Source organism: Ursus maritimus, unplaced genomic scaffold (genome assembly GCF_017311325.1).
Source record: "Ursus maritimus isolate PB19 unplaced genomic scaffold, ASM1731132v1 scaffold_27, whole genome shotgun sequence".
NCBI lineage: Eukaryota > Metazoa > Chordata > Mammalia > Carnivora > Ursidae > Ursus > Ursus maritimus.
Genome location: NW_024425230.1, coordinates 3,607,091 through 3,622,822, shown reverse-complemented (window position 1 = coordinate 3,622,822; position 15,732 = coordinate 3,607,091). Strand labels below are relative to the sequence as shown.

Below are 15,732 nucleotides of genomic sequence, written 5' to 3'. Positions count from 1 at the left end.
AGCTATACATGTCTCTACAAATTATAAAATATTGTCCTTCAAATTAAAAAATAAAAAACAATGTTTATTAATATTTCAAGACCATTTTCCATTAGGCAGTACTATACAGGTCAATAAAAGCACCACCAAATTGTGGAAGAAATAAAAATGGAGCACCCCAAATAGTATCTGCATTTTGAAAAAACTATTCAGAGAAATTATTTTACAGGAAAGAGAACAATTGATATATTTTGTCTATTAATTTTATGGAGATTATATTGGTCAAATATAATACACTGTAATACTGACAAAAGTCTTAATCTATCAAGGAAGTGGCAGGGCTGTCAACAAGTATTTAAATTAAGCAGAGGATAATTTTAGAGGCACATAGGTAATTCAATCTTCACTGTGACAAATGGACAACATATAAAATTTCTTAATATGATTTCTACCTCTTTTAATATTTGTTCCATAGTAAAAGACAAGATATGCAAATGATCATTAAATGAACAGCTGTAAAAGTTCAACCACAAAAATACCAAATTTTACCAAACCATGAATCTGATCTTTGGCCCCTGCTACCAGACTGTCAACACCCATAGTTTCTTTTATGGGCTTTAACTCTCTAAGAGTTAATCTTTAGATTTGTTCTATTATGACATGTAGATATCCTCTGCTTTTCCAAAGTTCCCACTAGGCTACTTCACTTATAGTAAGAAAGTTAAAAAGCAAAAAAGCATTTAGTGTTTGTTTTACTGCAAGCCATTATAGAGGCAACATCTACTCTGAGGACCAAGAGTGGCACTAAGAATCTCCTTCCCCAGGAATTACACTCAGCATCTCAGCCTCAAGTCACCATAGCTTTAAACTGTGTCTGTGGGCGTCTGTGTTTATCTCAATTCATTTTGTACATCCATTAGCAAGATGTGTCCTAAGGTATCAGAAAAGGCGAAGAGAGGCTATTTTGTGAATAAGGGAACCTCAAAATGTTTTCCGTATAAATTAATGGTAATTGCTTCTTCACTGAGTATGCCATTTTGTCTCACGAAAGTTTCACAGGAATGCTCTACTTTCAGATAGTGGGGGAAACTGTACAGACATCTTCTGCTAAACATCAGTAATCTCTTCCTGAAAAGTGTTAAAACTACTACCTGGGAGCTTATTTCTCATTATTTTAATCGGAAAAAATTATAACACCTTCTTACAAAACAACGAAAAACCCCTTATTTCCTAAAATGTAGCCAAAAGAGTAAATAACTATTATAAGTAACTAGCTTAAGACACAAAACACTCTGCTTCCTAAATCATCAAATCGTAAACTTAGTAACAAAAAGTTGTTTTTCATGCATAACATGACCTACCTTAAGGGACAGCAACACTCTAGACCCCAATATCCTTTGTTGACATGCTGTTCAGAATGCCTTCAAGTGATTCTGACATTGTACTAATTCCATATAAACGTACCAATACTTTCTCTAGATAGTATTTTGTTTAAAATGCTGAACTGAGTTTTTCAGACATAAATTAGTTTAAAGAACATTATAATTAGAGATAAAAACATTCACAATGTTTTATCAAGAAAAAGAGATGTTCTACTAAGAAAATGTTAAATGAAGAGACATTCCTGTATGGTATATCTTGTGTATTTTGTAATGTATGTATATTCTTGAAAATACACTTCATCTACAAAATTCTACACTTAAGAAAATTTTTATGCAAAAACAGTTTGGGGCAGACTATCCAATACATACAGAATTTTGTAACAAGAACCAACAAATATAATTAACAATCCAAAGTACTAGTGTAGTTAATGCATTTGTAATTCCTAGTAGAAAAATACTACAGTAAATAGAAAGTTACAGAAAAAAGGGAGCAGAAGGAGAGAGTAGCATATTGTAAGAAAGTATAAGGAACTGCTAAATTACACAGACTTGAGCAAAAATAGGAAAGAAACACTGGGAAAAACCACTCAATAAGCACCTATGATGAAGCACATAGACAAAAAGATGTGTCCATCCACCCTGTACTATAATCCCCTACAGCTGGCTGCATTCAACTGCACCAGCACATTTTACATTTAATAACTGTTACTCTGTGGTGCACACCTGCTGGAGAAATGTGCATAATGGAATCGATGGAACTTCCCCATTACACATACTGACAACACTCACCTACTTTATCCACAGCGTGTGAGCTAAATCATGTAATGGAACCACACATTTTGAAGCTGTGTAAAGTTGTTATCAAGTTATGAAAACACCTTTACTGTGAGGTTAGAGTAAAAGATAAAACACAATTCTATGTCACCAATTAAATTAAATCTGCATTTAAATCATGCTACTATAAAAAGCTTCCTCTTTTAAAATAGAATTACCTTTGGTAGGGCTGAGCCCTGTCAGTGATTCAGAAATTCAATTACCTTGTTACTAACACTGATTATCTTCACTGAGGAAAAGAAAGCTTGGATTTGAAGATTTTAAAAAATATATATATTAAACAATTTTGGAATACAGGATCATTTAGAAAACAAGGGCTTAGGTGAAGACTGCCATTGGTAGGTGATGATGATTCTTGGCAGCATGAGTGCGCCAAATGCCCAGAAGAATCTGAGCAGGATATGGGAAGCATATTAGAAAGAAAAATCAAATTATTTCTCAAGTAACAGCTACAAAATTTTTATTTTTGCTTTGCCCTCAGAAATGGAAAAGACTGACAACACTTCTTTCTGCTTCCTTCACCTCATAGTACTAAGGTTCTACAACTCATTCCACATATTAAGTCCAGCTACTTGATAATTTAATTAGATTTTGTGGTCTCGTTTAGGAGATTACCACTTAATACATTTTTCCTAGTGGAAAATGTTCAAAACTTCCAATCAATCCATTAAAAAAGGAACTTTTGGAATATAATCTGCTTCTAATTAGGGACCATGAGAAAACTAAAATGTTGTTAAATCATTAGTTCAATTATTAGTTTTGTCCTTTACCACAATCAATCAATCAATCGATATATAAATACCACTACACTATACTATCATGTCCTAATGTCACACAATTAGACAAAACAAACAAAAACCTCACACATTTTAATAAATCTCCAATCTGGTTTTCAGTCAAAAATTCTCAATTAAAAATTGAACATCTTACCTCTAAAATCATCTCTTGCTCCTTGTCCTTCCTTCTTGTTCATTTTTATGTCAGAGCAGGAGTTGTTAGGGGCACCTTTCGAGTTTTCAAGGTAAGCTGAGCTTGCTCCTTTCTTGGAGGGATGAGGATCACAGAGTTTTGCATTAATCTTATAAAGCTCGAGGGCTTTAATAGCTGCTGCATTGTTATCCATACGAAGAAAAGTTGGACAGGAAGCACAAAACTCATTCGTGCAGGCCTCATTTCCACAGCCCTCAGTTAACTGGTGGTAGTAGCGTTCTATTAGATGCTTTGCAGCTGCTCGCTTCCTGTAGCAAACATTCAAACAATAAGCACAGTGATTAAGATTAGTATAGCTCTCATGTAAAAAGCTTAATATATCTTAAGGCAAGTTAGTCAAGCAATAAAGTAATAAATGCATATTAAGATGAGGTGCAGAAAATGGAGACCCACTGTTTATACAAAACTTTTAACTAGTAGAATGTTTGATAAAATACTGCCTAAGATACTATGAAAAGAACAGCAATGAAAATATGGTTTTTTTTGGTTTAAAAAAAGGGAGAAAAAAAACTCGTTTGATGGTATATATGCTTAAATTATTTAGCACAACAGATGAAAATCACAAGTTTTATGGCTAAGAGTTTTAGTACTTTATCATTTTAAAAAACTAACATTAAGAAAATGAGAGTCTAGTTAAAAGTATCAATCCAACTTCCCTTTATGTAATTGCTATTTTGTTTTAATAGTTTTTAATACCTGATTTATAGTTAACACGGAACTTCTATCTGGAAAGAAAGTTTTTCTCCAATTACCTACCATATGAGAGATTTAAAAATAAAGTTATAGGGGCGCCTGGGTGGCACAGCGGTTAAGCGTCTGCCTTCGGCTCAGGGCGTGATCCCGGTGTTATGGGATCGAGCCCCATATCAGGCTCCTCCGCTATGAGCCTGCTTCTTCCTCTCCCACTCCCCCTGCTTGTGTTCCCTCTCTCGCTGGCTATCTCTATCTCTGTCGAATAAATAAATAAAATCTTTAAAAAAATAAATAAATAAATAAAAATAAAGTTATAAATGAAATATCCAAAGCTGTGTTACACTGCAAGAAAATGATTCTGAGCATACAATCTTGAACCCAAAACATGTCACTGAACTTGCTCATTAACCCCATGTCATTAAGAACATGGAATATTCAAGTTCCCTTAGGGCAAAATCTTACATTTCACTATGTTCATTGTGAACCTAAAATATGTAGATTCATGTTCTTAACTGGCTGGTCCAGCAGAGCTTCCAAAGATACTGAAGAGATTATTTCATCAAGCAAGAAGATGGGCTATATCCACGGTTTATTCAAATCTATGCTTCTACTGTCTGATGATGTGAGATTGCCAGAATTTAAAGAAAGTAGTCTACTGGATCCAAAGAAACGTAATTCATAGTTTTTCCTTTTGGTCTCAAAGTCACATGCATGGGAATAAAAACTACAAAGAATCAAAACTATTAAAAAAATTTACCTCTCAAAATGTTCCTACAATTATTTTACTAACACGTAAGACTAAATGGCAATGAAGTTCACATCTTGTTAATTGTGAGATATATTTTGTTAATCATGAGAAACTGAACAAGAAGGCAAATAAGTAAATAAGGCACATATTAAGTCCAATTTTGGCTCAAAAATAGAACTTTGTCTCTAAACTATCAAGGTAAGTGACAAAAACTAGCACAATTAACCCTTGAATAATGTTGGCATTAGGGGTGCCACCCCCTTGCACAGTTGAAAATCTGCATGTATAACCTTAGATTCCCCTATAACTACAAATAGTCTACCACTGACCAGAAGCCTTACCAATAACATAAAAAGGCAATTAACACGTATTTCATGTTATATGTATTATATACTATATTCTTAAAGTTAGAGAAAAGAGAAGTATTTATAAAATCTTAAGGAAGACAAAATATATTTACAGTACTATACTGGATTTACCAGTACTTAAGTTTATTTTTTCTATTTAAAAAAACCCACATGTAAGTGGACCCACACAGTTCAAACCTATGTTGTTCAAGGGTCAATTGTAATTCAAAAACATTCAATTTACCTTGATGCTTCTATTTTTCAAATGTTCCATGCAAATCCATGCATGCAAAGAAAAAAAAAAAAACCCTACAAAACACACTTAAAAACTGCACAGGCATCACTTAATAGTTATTTTATTACATGTGGCTACAAATAATTCAACTTTTGAAAATTAAAGATGATTATTCCAGATATATCACTGTGCAAAGTATTAAAGTGACAACATGTAAAGAAAAAGAAATATAGAATCCAGAAGATTTATACCATATGTTACTATCCTTTACTAAAGAATGGGAGATTAATAATACCACCCTCTCCTGAAATACAGTAGCTTTCCCTAAAGAAAATGTAAATGGAATGTATTTCTACTCTGTAGGAAAATTATGAACATATATCAAAGTCTTAAAAATTAACGGAGAATGAATCATACAAATCAGAGATCAAGTGAAAATAATTGGACAATTTTGTAAAAATACATTGTTTCTACAATACATTGAAATCTGGAAAAAATGACATGCCCAACAATAGGGATTACTTAAATGAACTGATGACCATTCAGAGACTGGAATAAATGAACATTACCAACCTATGAATCTGGCAAGGAACAGTCTTCCTCATTCATCACTAATTGATAAAAAATCAGTTACAAAGTTGTAAGATGAGGTCACTTTTATTTCAAAGTGTTAACATTTTCTCTAACGGATGTGACTGAATGGATTTTTTAAAAATTCTTCCATGTTTTTGCTTCTAATTTATTTTTTCTATAATAAACATGCTACTTGTGTATTAAAAATAAATAAATATGGAGAAAATGTATTAACATTTTGATCTGAATAGCCTCAAGGCTTATTAAATTGTCCATATGACTTTTTAATAATTATCAAAATTCAAAATACTAAACACTAGTTATTTTCTTAATGTCATGTTTTGTCAAAACCCAGTCATATTAAATACTGCTTCTGTATGTAATGCATAAAGGAGTATGAACAGTAAAAATAGGACAAGACTGAGAAATTAGCAGATCTGCATTAAGTGACATCTCCTTCTGCCTCTAATAACCTGTACGATCCTAAACAAGTAATTCTCTGAGCCTCAGTTTTCCCATCTTTCAGTTCTAAAGTTTAGGGTAGTCTATGCAATAGGCAAACACTGCACTAGTGTTTGATGAGTGGTAACATACTAGGCACTCTGGCATAGGTTATCTCATTTGAATCCCATGATGAGGATTATCTTCAGTTCATACAGCTAAAAGAGAAGTGAAAGAGTAAAATCACGTACTCAAGATCATATGAAGGAAAATGCAGAATCAGGACAAGAACGAGAGTTAGGGGTCTTCTGGCTCTGGAGTCTAAGTTATTTCCACTATATTGTCGCACAGAAAGTGATTCATTTCAAAATAATTCTTAACAATAGTACTAAAAACTCCTATAGAAAAAAATCCCATAAATAATATGTAACTGAAAAAAAGCAAAAACCCTGAAAAATCAAAATTTGTATCTCGTATTTATGTGAATCTACTATCTCACAAGTACACCAAGTTTTTTGAGGAAGAGATACCACCATATTCTGTAAAGTTAATGTATCTCTAAGTTCTTGAGAACCTATATGTTATGTTCCCACTTTAAAAGGTTATAAACGCTACCAGCTAAGAGCTTGCACTCTGAAGCCAGACTCCCAAGGTTCACATGTTGGCTCTGCCACTTTTAACTATGTGACCTTGAATGAGTTACTTAACATTTCTGTGTCTCAGATTCCTCATTATTAAAGTGATGGTATACATAACAATTATCATGGCTGTGAGAGAATTAAATGAGTTAATATATATAAAGTAGTTAGAACACTGCCTGGCACCTAGTAAGCACCATGTGTTAGCTGCTATTACCTTTATGATTATTACTAAGATCCTCATAAGTCTATGAGTATATAAACCATCATTCTGCTGATGCTCAGAGCAGTTACATAATAAGTCACACAACTAATAAGAGATTTGAGCCCAGGCTTAACTCAAAACTTGGGTTTTTAATACCACTAAGGGGAGATTTAATACCAGACAGAGGAAAGTAGGCCCCTCTATTTAGTCTGCTTCTCTGCCCAAGACCTAGAAATAGCAGCTACACAGATGAGACAGGACTGAAAGGAGGCCATGCCAGAACCTCCATGTTATCAGGGGAATCAACCATATTAAACATTTTTCTTCTTTACTCACACCAATGATAACCTGAATTATCTGTACAATTCTGTATCCCCACCTATTTTATAGCATATAAAAGGCCTCTATGTTGGGAATGTGTACATGAATAATGACATTTAAATAAATAAGGTGTGCAGGGTTAATCCCTATATAGTAGAAGTCACCAAATCTTAGCTTGTGGGCCAAATCTAGCCTGCCACTTGGTTTTTGTAGCCCCCAAGATAAAAATGGTTTTCACAATTTTAAATGTCTGACAAGTCAGAAAAAAAATATTTTGTGAAGTGCAGAAATTATATGGGAATCAAATTTCAGTGACTAAAAGTCTTATTAAAACATAAGATTATTAATTTAATTATTATTTATGCCTGTTTTCACACTACAACAGCAGAGTTGAGTAGTTTTAAGAGACTGTACGGCTTGCAAATCCTAAAATAAATACCACCTGGCCCTTTACAGAAAAAATTTCCCAACTCTTAATTTAGAGTCTTGTTCTTTGCTCTCCAGTGACATTTCCATCTAAGCACATGGCCTGCTCACTCTTTCTCCTCAGCAAATCAATGCAGCAAAATGTGTACTTTTCCCTAACTATGATTAAAGGGGAAAGAAAGAAAAAGGAGGAGGACAAGAGAAAAAAAAAAAAAAAGAAAACGAATAAAATGACATAGAAAAAAGGAAAGAAATGAAGAGAGATTCCTTCCTTAACCAGATCCCTTTAGGGACACCTTATCTGCCACTCATAATCAAAACTACAAGAAGAGGAGCTATGGCTTACTTCCTTTTTAAAAAAGTTTTTATTTAAATTCCAGTTAGTTAACATACAGTGTATATTAGTTTCAGGTGTACAATATGATTCAACACCTCCACACAACATTCAGTGCTCATCACAAGTACATTCCTTAATCTCTATCACCTATTTAACCCATCTCCCCAGCCATCTCCTCTCTGGTAACCATCAGTTTGTTCTCTATAGTTAACAGTCTGTTTCTTGTTTTTTTTGCTCTTTATCCCCTCATGTTCCTTGGTTTTGTTTCTTAAATTCCACATATGAGTGAAATTATATGGTATTTGTCTTTCTCTAACTTATTTCACTTAGCGTAATACTCTCTAGCTCCATTCATGGTGCTGCAAACGGCAAGATTTTATTCTGTTTTTATGGCTGAACAATATTCCATTGTGTATATATACCACACCTTCCTTAACCATTCATCAGTCGATGGACACTAAGGCTGTTTTCATAATCTGGCTTTTGTAGATAATGCTGCTTTAAACATTGAGGTGCATGTATCCCTCTGAATTAGTATTTTTGTATTCTTTGAGTAAATACCTAGCAGTACAACTGAAACTACAAAAATCCTAGAGAAGAACGCACACAGTAACCTCTTTGACACTGGTCATAGCAACTTCTTTCTAGTTATGCCTCCTGAGGCAAGGGAAACAAAAGCAAAAATGAACTACTGGGACTTCATCAAGATAAAAAACATCTGCACAACAAAGGAAACAATCAACAAAACTAAAAGGCAATCCATGGAATGGGAGAAGATATTTGCAAATGACATATCTGATAAAGGGTTAGTATGCAAAATATCTAAAAAACTTATAAAACACCCCCAAAAAATCCAATTTGAAAATGGGCAGAAGACATGAATAGGTATTTTCCCAAAGAAGACATACAAATGGCCAAAAGACACATGAAAAGATGCTCAATATCACTCATCATCAGGGCAGTACAAATCAAAACTACAATAAGGTATCACACCTCATGTGTCAGAATGGCTAAAATCAACACCACAAAGAACAACAGCTACTGGTGAGGATGTGGAGAAGGGGGAACCCCTCTTGCACTGTTGGTGGGAATGCAAACTGGTGCAGCCACTATGGAAAACAATATTGAAGTTCTACAAAAAGTTAAAAATATGGCTTACTTCCTATAATTTCCTTACATTTCATGGACTTTTCTTATTGAGTCAATAATGATAGAGGGCAAGTGAGATCTTCTAGTGAGAAAGCTCTCAAAGTAGACAACTGCATTTAAAACAGACAACACTTTCTATTTATTTTATTTCTAAGGCTCAATTAGTGAGACAGTTCTACAAATGAATTACATGTGATGGGCCAAAATTACTCTAGAAAAATTGACAGAAATCTTTAAAAAATAGTTTCACCTGAGGGGGAAGGGCACTGAGGTCTGCAATTTGCAATGCACGAGGAAAAAAAAAAGATGGAATGATGGACAAAAGGATATGTGATAAAACAAGGTAAATATTGTTAGTAAAATCTAGATGATAAGCATATTGTGTCAATTGCAAAAATCAACTTTGCTGCATGTTTGTTAAGTTTTCAAAATAAAACACTGGGGGAGGGGCGCCTGGGTGGCTCAGTCATTGAGCATCTGCCTTCGGCTCAGGGCATGATCCCAGGGTCCTGGGATCTAGCCCCACATCAGGCTCCCTGCTCCACTGAGAAGCCTGCTTCTTCCTCTCCCACTCCCCCTGCTTGTGTTCCCTCTCTCGCTGGTTGTCTCTCTCTGTCAAATAAATAAATAAAATCTTTAAAAAAAAAAAAAAAAAAAAAAAACACTGGGGGAAAATACTGTCACCATACTATAACTTTTTAGAGTGGTTAACGGGCAGAAGAAATGGTTTTAGCCATCAGTAGCTGAAAAAGGAAAACCAACATGTCATCAATGGCACTATTACTGTGTTTTCTGACTTTAACTCTAGTTTTTGATCAATCCAGTATTTAACAAACAAACAAAAAACCCCACCTACAATAATGATAAAAATAAAAGTTATGACTGTAACTATGCATAGCAACTTAACTACTCATCAAGGAGACAAATACTAGGAAAGTATGTTTAATATTCCTGTATCAATGGCAAGCCACTGGTGTTAGAACCACTGAAATGGCTGCCAACAATATAGAAGATGAAAGTTGAAAAAAGATCTTAAAACTTAACAGGTAGTTGGAAAATAAATAATGAATACAGGAACGAAGAAGATGAAGCCACAAAAATTGCTACTGTCTAAAAAGTGAAGATGTGTTAGTGAATAATGAGCAAAGAAGATTGAAATCAGAATTAAAAACAATGATAGAAAATAGAAGAAATCGTAATTGTAACATGCAACATTAAAAACTAATGGTAGATAAAGTACAGGATAATTAAAGGAGATAAAAAGGCAAAGATCAAAAAAATGTCAATGTAAGCAGAGTGACTTTAATTGAATATGAAGTTAAATAAAGATGTGACAAGTTAAGCCAGAGAAAAAGGCTTGTATAATGTCTATAAAGCTAGTAACCACTTACTCAGTGGTTTCCCAAAGTACATCTCTTTATTCCTTCCGGGATGTTGCCTTTGTAAGCACTCCACCCCCTCCCTCAAAGTTGCATTTAACATAAAAATTTTGGATAGTGAACAATGGCATCCTAGATATATTACACCTCTTAGAAATGGATGACATAAAACATCTGTGACAGTTATGGTAGGTTTAAAGTTGGGTCTGTTACAATGGAATTACATGAAATATTAGACTATTTCAAGACCGAATCTATTATTGTGAAGTCATTACTACCATATCCAACCAAAAAGCCATTAACTATAGAGTAAGATACAATTTTCAGGGAAAAATTGTAATTATAATTCAGTATTTTTACTATAATAAACACGTTTAACATAATAATAATCCCTAAGCATTACTTCATTGAGGTTTATCATCTCAATGCCCAGAGTGCCTGTTACACGTTAAACATGAAGTAAAACTGTACAACTAAATATTTATATAAAATTATTCAACTTTACCCTGTTTTTGTTTTTTAAAAAGTGTCACATTTTACAATGAAGTTATAATGAACAAAAACAAACTACATCCATCTACTTCCCTCCAATAAGATCCTAAAAGGAGAGAAACACAAAATATTTGTTGGCATTAGTGTAGTACATCTATCAACTCTCTGTGATAATCATGAAATACAGTGTTTGATCTTTTTTTCTGATTCAAATAGAATCAAAACAGAAAATTTATTCCTTGGTTAATTATATACTTGAGTATCTACCACTGACCAGCAATATGTTATGAATTCTGTGATAAAGAGTTCAAAAACTGATTATTTTGCATTATAAAGATTTGGATCACTCTTAAAAAAATCTTTTTTAGGGGTTTAGGGAGCTGAGTAAACCTTGGAGTGATCAGAAAACATAACAGCTTTTATAGATACTATTTGGGAAACAGGTAGAGTTCTTTCAGTGTTATAATGAGAAAATCCTTAAAACAGATCTTTGAACCTGTACTAAGGATTAGTTACTGTACATCAAAGTTAGCTCTGTATAGATGATAAATGAATCTTCTGGCATTTTCTCCAACTAAACTGGAGAAATATCTGAACAAAGATAAAAAGCCAACCAAGGAGCGATGTCAGCAACGGAGGAAAAAGAGGCCCCAGAACTTATTCCCTCACAGAAACGCTAACTTATACATGGTCTAAAAACCCGTTATGAGACCTCTAGAACTACCAGTTAGAAAGTTGCAGTACCCAACACAAGCTCAAAGCCAAAAACAGCCAGAAATGTGTAAGAACAGCTGTTTCATTTCAACTGCTTCAATCCCTCCCCAAGCTGGCACAGTTAATTATCATGATGAAAAGCCCAACCAGCAGCTTTACCCACTGCAATTATGTCCAACATTCCTGTTTTTTGGGGGGTGAAGGGAGCTGCGGAAGGGGACTAGTTTCTGTCTGGCCTGACTTGGAGCACTATAAGCTCTTGAAAAAGAAATCAACAAACCACTTCAATTGGGAAACTACAAGCATAAGTCCAAAGAAGATACACTCTAATAAAAGGTTTTAGAGATACCAAAAATCTCCAATGAAGGTCTGCCCCTCTATGAAGCCAGTTCATTGAGACTGTTAGAGGTGGCTGTTTTTTTAAAAGCAAAATCCACACAAAAAAATTCAAAGGCACATTAACATACACACACACAGAGGGAAATCACAGTCCAATTCCAATCAAAGGAACAAAATAAAGCTCTAGAAATGACCTTAAAGAAGCAGAGATCTGGGGCACCTGGGCAGCTCAACTGGTTAAGCATATACCTTTGTCTCAGGTCAGGGTGCTGGGATCAGCCCCTATTGGGCTCCCTGCTCAGTGGGGAGTCTGCTTCTCCCTCTGTCCCTCACCTGCTTGTGCGCTCTCTCTCTCCCTCTCAAAAAAAAAAAAAACAAAAAACCAAAAACAAAACAAAAGACAAAAAACCCAAACAAAAAAATGAAGATATCTATGAATTACCTGACAAGAATGCAACATAATTGCCTTAAGGAAATTCAATTTGCTACAAGAGAACACAGGAGACAACTAGATGAAATCACCATGCATGAACAAAGTAAGACTACCAACAAAAAGAGAACAGAAAACAAGAACCAAACAAAAATTCTAGAGGCAAAGGATAAAATAAGTGAACTGAAAATTCAAGAGACGATCAACAGCAGACTTAATCAAACAGAAGAAAATAAACTCAAAGGCAGGCCACTTGAAATTACTGAGTCAGAGGAAATTTTAAAAAATGAGAAAAGCGAAGAAAGCCTAAGACACCTATAGGATACCACCAAGCTGACCAATATATGCATTAGGAGAATCCTAGAGGAGAGAATGTGGCAGACAGCTCACCTGAAAAAGTAATGGTCAAACACAAAATGTGAGGAAGGAAATGGGACACCTAATTTTAAAAGGTTTGAAGGGCTCCAAGTATAATGAACCCAAACAGATGGATACTAAAACACACTATAATTACTATCAAAAGTCAAAGACAGAGGGAATCTTGAAAGCAGCAAAAGAAAAATGGCTAGTCAGGTATAAGGCAGCTAGCATTAGACTATCAGCAGATTTCTCAGCAGAAACCTTGCACAGAGATCAGAAAGAAGTGGGACAATATATGCAGAGTGCTGAAAAAAATAACTACCAACCAAAAGTACTATATCTGGCAAAACTGACCTTCAAAAATGAAGAAGAAATAAGGACCTCCAAGTATAAACAAAAAGCTGACAGTTTATCACTACTAGACCCACCTTACAAAAAATGCAAAAGGAAGTTCTTCAACTTAAAAAAAAAAAGGACTGTAAACAATACAAAATCATGCAAAAGTGTAAAGATGTTTGGTAAATGTAAATATATAGACAAATACAGAATCCTGTAATACTGTAATGGTGGTGAGTAAATAAATTCAGGTAGATCTGAAAGATGAAAACATTTTTTAGAACTATAAATATATGGTGAATGACACAAAACATAAAAAGATGTAATTTGTGTCATCAATAACAAAAGGGGGGAGAGATGTAAAGGAGTAGAGTTTTTGTATGCAACTAAAATTGCTCTCAGTTTTAAACAGATTACAACTGTAAGATGTCTTGTGTAATCTTCATGGTAAATGGAAAGAAAATGCTTATATAAAATACACAAAATTAAGTGAGACAGGAATCAAAGCATGTCACCACAAAAAATATCAATGAAACACAAAGGAAGACCTCACAGGCAGGAAGAAAAAAACAAATACAAGATATATAAAAAACAAAAAAAATAGCAATAATTAATCTTCCCCATCAGTAATTACTTTAAATGTAAGTGGATTGAACTCCCTAGTCAAAAGACACAGAGTAGCTGAATGGATTTACAAAAAGAAAAGAAACAGCTATATGCTACCTGTAAGAGACTCACATTAGATAAAGGATATACAGACGGAAAAATGAAAGGATTGAGAAAGAGATCCTATGCAAATAATCACCAAAGAAGAGAAGGAATGGTCTCACACATATATACCAAATACATATATGAGACACACACACACACACACACACACACATAGAAAAAAAGACTTTCAAGTCAAAAACTGTAAGAAACAAGTAACACATTATATAATAATAAAAGGGTTAAGTCATCAGAAATATATTACAATTATAAATATATGTGCCCCTAACAGAAGAGCACCCAGATATGTTAAACAATGACAAAAAACTAAAGAGAGAAATAAATAGTAACACAGTAATAGGACATTTCCATACCCAACTTTCAATAATGGGGAATATCTACACTGATGCCACAAGAATAAAAAGGACCTAAGAGACTACTGCCGACGATATATGCCAACAAACTGGATAACCTAGAAAAAACGAATATATTTCTAGAAACATATAATCTAACAGAACAGAATCACGAGGAAATAAAAAACCTGAGGCAACCTCTAACTATTAAAAAGATTGAATCAGTAACCCAAAGCCTCCCAACAAAGAAAAACACAGAACCAGATAGTTTCTATGGAGAATTCTACCAAAGAATTAATAAGAATCCCTCTTCAATTCCTGCAAAAAACTGAAGAAAACACCTCCAAACTCATTCCATGAGGCCAGCATTACCCTGATACCGAAATGAGACAAAGAAAAGAAAAATACAGGCCAATACCCTGACTACTAATGCAAAAATCCTCAATAAAATACTAGTCAAGTAGAAATCAACAATACATTAAAAGAGTTATATCATTACCAAGTGGGATTTATTCCTGGAATGTAAGAATGCTTCATCATACAAAAATCTATCAATCTAACACACTCAATTACCACAATGAAGGACAAAAATAACATCATCACCTCAACTGACACAGAAAAAGCATCTGACAAAAATCAACATCCTTTCATAATAAAAACACTCGACAAACTAGACAAATAAAATTAACTCAACATAACAAAGGCCATATATGAAAAGCTAAGATTATACCTAATGTGTAAAACTGAAAGCTTTCCTTCTAAAATCAGGAACTATGCAAGGATTCCCGCTCTTACCATTTCTTTTTAAAACAGTACTGGAAATCCTAACCAGAGAAATCAGGCAAGAAAAAGAAATAAAAGCATCTAAATTGGAAAGGAAGAAACAAAATTATCTCTGTTTGCAGATGACATGATCTTATATCTAGAAAACTCCAAAACCCCACAAAAACACTATCAGAACTAATAAAACAAATTTAGTAAAGTTGTAGGATACAAAAGTCAGCCAATGCAAAAACCAGTTTTCTATGAACAATGAACAAAAGGAAATTTTTAAAATATTCTGATTTACAACAGCATCAAAGAGAATAAAACACTTTACTAATAAACTTAACCCAGGAGGTGGAAGACTTGTATAAAAGTCCCCCCTTTTTCCCATGGGAGATACATTCAAAGGCCTCTAATGAATGCCTGAAACACAACAGTGCCAAACCCTATATATATTGTTTTTTTCCTATAAATACATACTTATGATAAAATTTAATTTATAAATTAGCCATGGTTAAGAGACTAACGGTAATAACTAATAATGAAACTACAAAATAC

The 15,732-nt window shown here is 33.9% G+C and overlaps 1 protein-coding gene across 3 annotated transcripts in view; it reads right to left on the bottom strand.

Moving 5' to 3' along the window:
- The window catches only part of UBE3A (ubiquitin protein ligase E3A), a 95,991-nt gene that overhangs the window by 35,193 nt on the left and 45,066 nt on the right, over positions 1–15,732 (bottom strand). For all 3 annotated transcript variants that reach the window (XM_040642657.1, XM_040642658.1, XM_040642659.1), the window contains one exon: positions 3,126–3,433. In XM_040642657.1, the coding sequence (XP_040498591.1) occupies positions 3,126–3,433 (308 nt within the window). The remainder of the gene's footprint in view (positions 1–3,125; positions 3,434–15,732) is intronic.